Genomic DNA, 4,735 nt, shown 5'->3' on the forward strand with positions numbered 1-4,735 from the left:
TTTTGTTGCATATGTTGGTATCAAGAGATCGTACAATATTTGTGCTCCCAGCTTGTAATTATATCTTCCCATGGTTTTGCACGGAGAGCAGTTTAGTTGTAAAAGTTAATATAGAGAGACTATGAATGGATTATGAATCAATTTCAAACAAATTTCAAAGTGCCTGATACAAAAATATTTTATCTCAACATTTTCTAATGCGAGTCGATTTGCTTGCACGTTTTCGCGCGTGAGGGATTTGGTGCTATTTATATCTTGGGTGCATGTAATTGAAAATTGTTATAAATGTTATTAATATAAATAATCAATTATAGCAATTATTTGCTATAATTGACTTTTAATTTTTGATACTAATACTTACAGGCTTATTATAGATGCACTGGCAATCTTGGGATGTAAATTATGAATACTGACGAAGTCATAATGCTCGAAGATCGTTGAAGATCTTTGAAGTTGCGGAGCAATTGTAATGTAACTGGATGAAGATAGAAGATATTTTAATATAGCATACTGACGTTAATAATATTTCGAATATGACATACGGAATTGTACAATGTTTAATCAGCTCTTTAAATTGCATATACATGTATTTGAAACATGTTATGTCTGCGATCCTGTTTGTAGTGTAATTTTTTACGAACGATATGCTTCAAAGCAGAGTGCCTTGTCTTTGTAATCAATTAATGTGACCATCATTACTCATCGTTTTTTGCTGCATTAACCGTCCATAGAAAACATAATAAATGTAGTTATTAAAAGTGATCGTATTTCTAGATCGCCGGCTAAATATTTTTGCCGCGAAAAAACGCAAAAGGAAAAAAAAATATATTTTTTTTATATGTAAAGTCTATACTCTTGTTACAAATTGCAATTATATTGATATTTTTCGAGAAATGCTGTTAGATTGTAAACTTCTCACTTACGTTTTATACTATCAATTATGTAATGGAGATTGCCAGAGCGAGAAGAATATCTGGTATTTATAGATTTATAGCTTTTATCTTAAGGAATTCGCGTTTTGTATCTAGCGAAGGATACTGGAGAAAGAAAAAAGGTCACTAACATTGAATTTTTCGTTATCGCGATTAATTCATGGCCTATTTATTACCGGAAATCATAAACTATCCGGTAAAGAAGATAACGCGTATATGCAATTAGTTACATGTGGCAGCTGAAAATATTTGGAAAGAGATTTACACGATTATTTCCATTACTTAGCAAGCGGCAATTTTGATCGATCCATAATGAGGATTGACGTAATTGAAGAATGAATAATAAACTTTTGTATTCGTAAACAATAAGATAATGTTTATAAACAATAAAGGCAAAAATTATACTAAACAATTTTCAAATATGAATATTAACGCGGTTGTGCCATGAAATCGAAATAGTCATGTGAATTTCTTACCTTTTTGTATATTAAGGACTTCGACAATCTTATATCATATAAAACTTTTTGTAATATCAGCATTCTCCCGCCTTTTCCTGTAGTCCGGGAAAAGCCTTGGAGAAATTTGCGTTTCGTTATTCGCACGCTTCTGCGTTGATGTCTTATTCATTCAACTGGTTGATCGTGCGAATATCGAATTTTTCCGCTTGATTTTTTTTTCTTTTAAGATAAGTAAAGAAAGGGCGATCATGTTATAAACGTTGATTTGACATTTGTATCATGTATTTTTGGACCGACACTCTGGAAGACGGGACGTCGCATGTTGAACACGGTGAGAAATTGAGAACGTGATCTTTCTTATTTTATATATACAAGTTCGATCATCTTATAATTGATTGTATTTGAGACATTTTTAATACCATTTTTAAGAACCGGATGAAAAATACGCGTTTTGAGTTTTATACAGTTTTGAGTTTCTCTTTTTTATTCGCTTCCTCTTATCTAAAAATTCCAATTTTATTCAGTCGCTTTTTAGTTTTGTTTTATTCGAGTTCACCGTGTTTTATGATTTATAGCGATGTCCCTTTCCGATTGACGTTACCGTCGAAATTAGTAGCGTTTTCCGGTATCATGAAAATCGACCCGACCGATAGTCTTCCAGGAACGTCATATAAATCAAGCGCGTTTAATGTATTATTTTAATTGCAATTTAACGATTAATCTTTACCATACTGTATCTTGCTTTTAGTCTAAACTCAGTGTAGATTACGTTTACGTTTTGGGGAGCATTGCGATACGAAACTTATGTAAGTGCCTTCATGTTGAAAACGTTCTTAAGACAAGAATGCAAGTTCCGCGATCTGTTGATGCGTTTAATAGACTTTTAGATCGAAAACTCCCCGCTTTAGGCTGCGCATTCGCCTCCATAATATCTGAGATTATACATGAAAAGCAATTAGTTGTTTAATGTCAGTATTTAAATATGCTCATTGGCAATAATTTGTGAGATACATTTTTATATCGATAACAAGTGCTTTAGTAATAACGATAACAATAAATATTATTTACTTATGTAGTATTTATTTTCTTTCATCTTTCCTCTCTGCTTCATTGTTAATACTGTACCATACAAATATTTTTGTAAACATCCATCTAATTAGTGTTTGGTATTACTATATTCTTATTAGTTGTAACAATCCTTTTCTTCCTTAGTCCTATTGCTCGTGGCCGAGCGTAATGACTTCTCTCATATGTCTGAGATACGCTGATCGTATAGTCATATGCGACCTACTTAATTTAAAGTTAATTCTGAATGTCGAACTTTTTTTATTAGAGAAGTGCTCTTAGCAAAGACTCTTGATTTATCATTGTCTGCCAAGAGGAGTTATGAGTGTACGAAAATTTTTCAAACTCAAAAGGAACTTAACAAGTGTTTATTCAGTGTAATAGCTGAAGCAGTTTTCCTGATATAAATATATACAACTTGCATAGATTATTGTCTAGTAAATATTAATAGATTATTATTAGTTAAAGTATTGCATAGTCCATTTAATATATTGGTTTTTTTTTCCAGTAAATATATTCAGATTTTGCGCATGTTTTGTGCATAGGAACTACAGACAAGCATTACATCTCAGCATCTTAGTTAAACATTTATGAAATATTTATAAAATGTTTCTAAAAATTTAAAATAACATTCCAAAAATATTTTGAAATATCTTCGAAATATTTAATGTAAGAGCAATCATCAAATAATTATTAAATATTTTATTGTTACATTATATATACATTGGAGAGCACGAACATGGAGTAGTAAGTAGCATATGAGACTTGCTATGCCAGAGATCCCGGGTTCGATCCAGGCAGAATCTTTTCATGCGCACACATTTTAGCTTCTCTTCGACGGTCTATCAAACCATCGTAATTATGATTTCAATATATTTAAAAGTATATGCAGCTAAATATGACTGCAACGAGTTGCAGAATACAGGAGCTAATCTTATATACTTATACTGTCTCCGGGTCTTCTTATACATCTTATATATTATCTGTTATTTATATATTTTTGAAACATTCCGTTAAATTATAAATAGATTTACAAGAATATAATAAATGCTATCCAAGCACGCCAAGTATCTGCTTTACTATGATCCCGTTCATCATTTTTATTACAGCCCGAGTTTAATGTATTTATAATCTCTGTAAAAGTTTAATGTATTTATTCTTTTGTTTCATGCGACTTAAGATTTGCACAGAATAAGTATGTTAAACTTTTAGTTGCATATACTTTTAAATGTATTAAAATCGTAACTGCACGTAAACCGCACTTTTGGATGCAAATGTTTATTGCATGTCTGTTAATGCATCTCTGTTAATCGAAGGTGTATATACATTATATAAAGTAATATTTGATATCATTGAATTTCTTCTTCATCAATAATTATTAATACAACATTCTTAAGTTTTTCTCTATAATTTTAAGGATTAGAAAGTTTTAAGGATCAGAAAGTTGTTTATATTTAACAATATGCTCATGTTCTATTGGTAACTAAAATAATCTAATCTGGATAGTAAATTCATCAATATTAAAAACTGCTATGCCAATGCAATTACTGCTGTATCCTTTCCAATATTTTTAAAAATCTAATAACTTTTATTAAAATTCTTTCCAGTGCTATTTTCACCGCTAACATAAAAATCTAAGAATTTTATTATCACACAATATATTATTAGAAACTCGATCAAAGATTCTGATAATGTATTGTTTGATTTCTACAAAATATCACTTTACGGGTTAATATCTTATTTTCAACGAGTACAGTGTTCCTACGTCATTAATTGCATTTTGTATGTATATTTTTAAGTAAAAAGTTAGAATAAAGAATGTACACTGAAAAAAAATTTACGAAATTTGAATATTTTAATTTATTTATATTTTAATTAATTTGTTTAGATAGTATCAATGAGTATTTACTTACAATGAAGAAATATTTGTTCAATTAAAAAAAATTAGACTTCATTTAAATATTAAATAAATAATTAATATTTAATATTTTCTACATTAATATTAAATATTAAATACAGAAAATATGTATACAAATTTCGTAAATTTTTTTTCAGCGTAATAGTATTGTTGGCGTCGTCGACTGGATAACATTTATCAAAATCAAGGCCATTGGAGGTTATATCTCTTATTTTCATTTTTATAAAGTCTAAAATTATGACATAAGACGTCTTTAAGTCATCTTTTAGACACAAAAAACGTTTTATAGCTTGATTTTAGATACTTTTTGTTGTCTGAGATATAAATTCGCAGAGAATATTACAACATAGAATTATACAATC

The 4,735-nt window shown here is 29.4% G+C and overlaps 1 protein-coding gene across 1 annotated transcript in view; it reads left to right on the forward strand.

The window, feature by feature from the left end:
* LOC108691009 (transcriptional coactivator YAP1-like) overlaps positions 1-806 on the forward strand; it is a 19,840-nt gene extending 19,034 nt beyond the window's left edge. Inside the window, 1 exon segment of the mRNA XM_018198613.1 lies at positions 364-806. Coding sequence (XP_018054102.1) covers positions 364-399 — 36 coding nt within the window. The 3' untranslated portion in view covers positions 400-806.
* Positions 807-4,735: the final 3,929 nt, after the last annotated feature.

Source organism: Atta colombica, unplaced genomic scaffold, assembly GCF_001594045.1.
Source record: "Atta colombica isolate Treedump-2 unplaced genomic scaffold, Acol1.0 scaffold38, whole genome shotgun sequence".
NCBI classification, from domain to species: domain Eukaryota; kingdom Metazoa; phylum Arthropoda; class Insecta; order Hymenoptera; family Formicidae; genus Atta; species Atta colombica.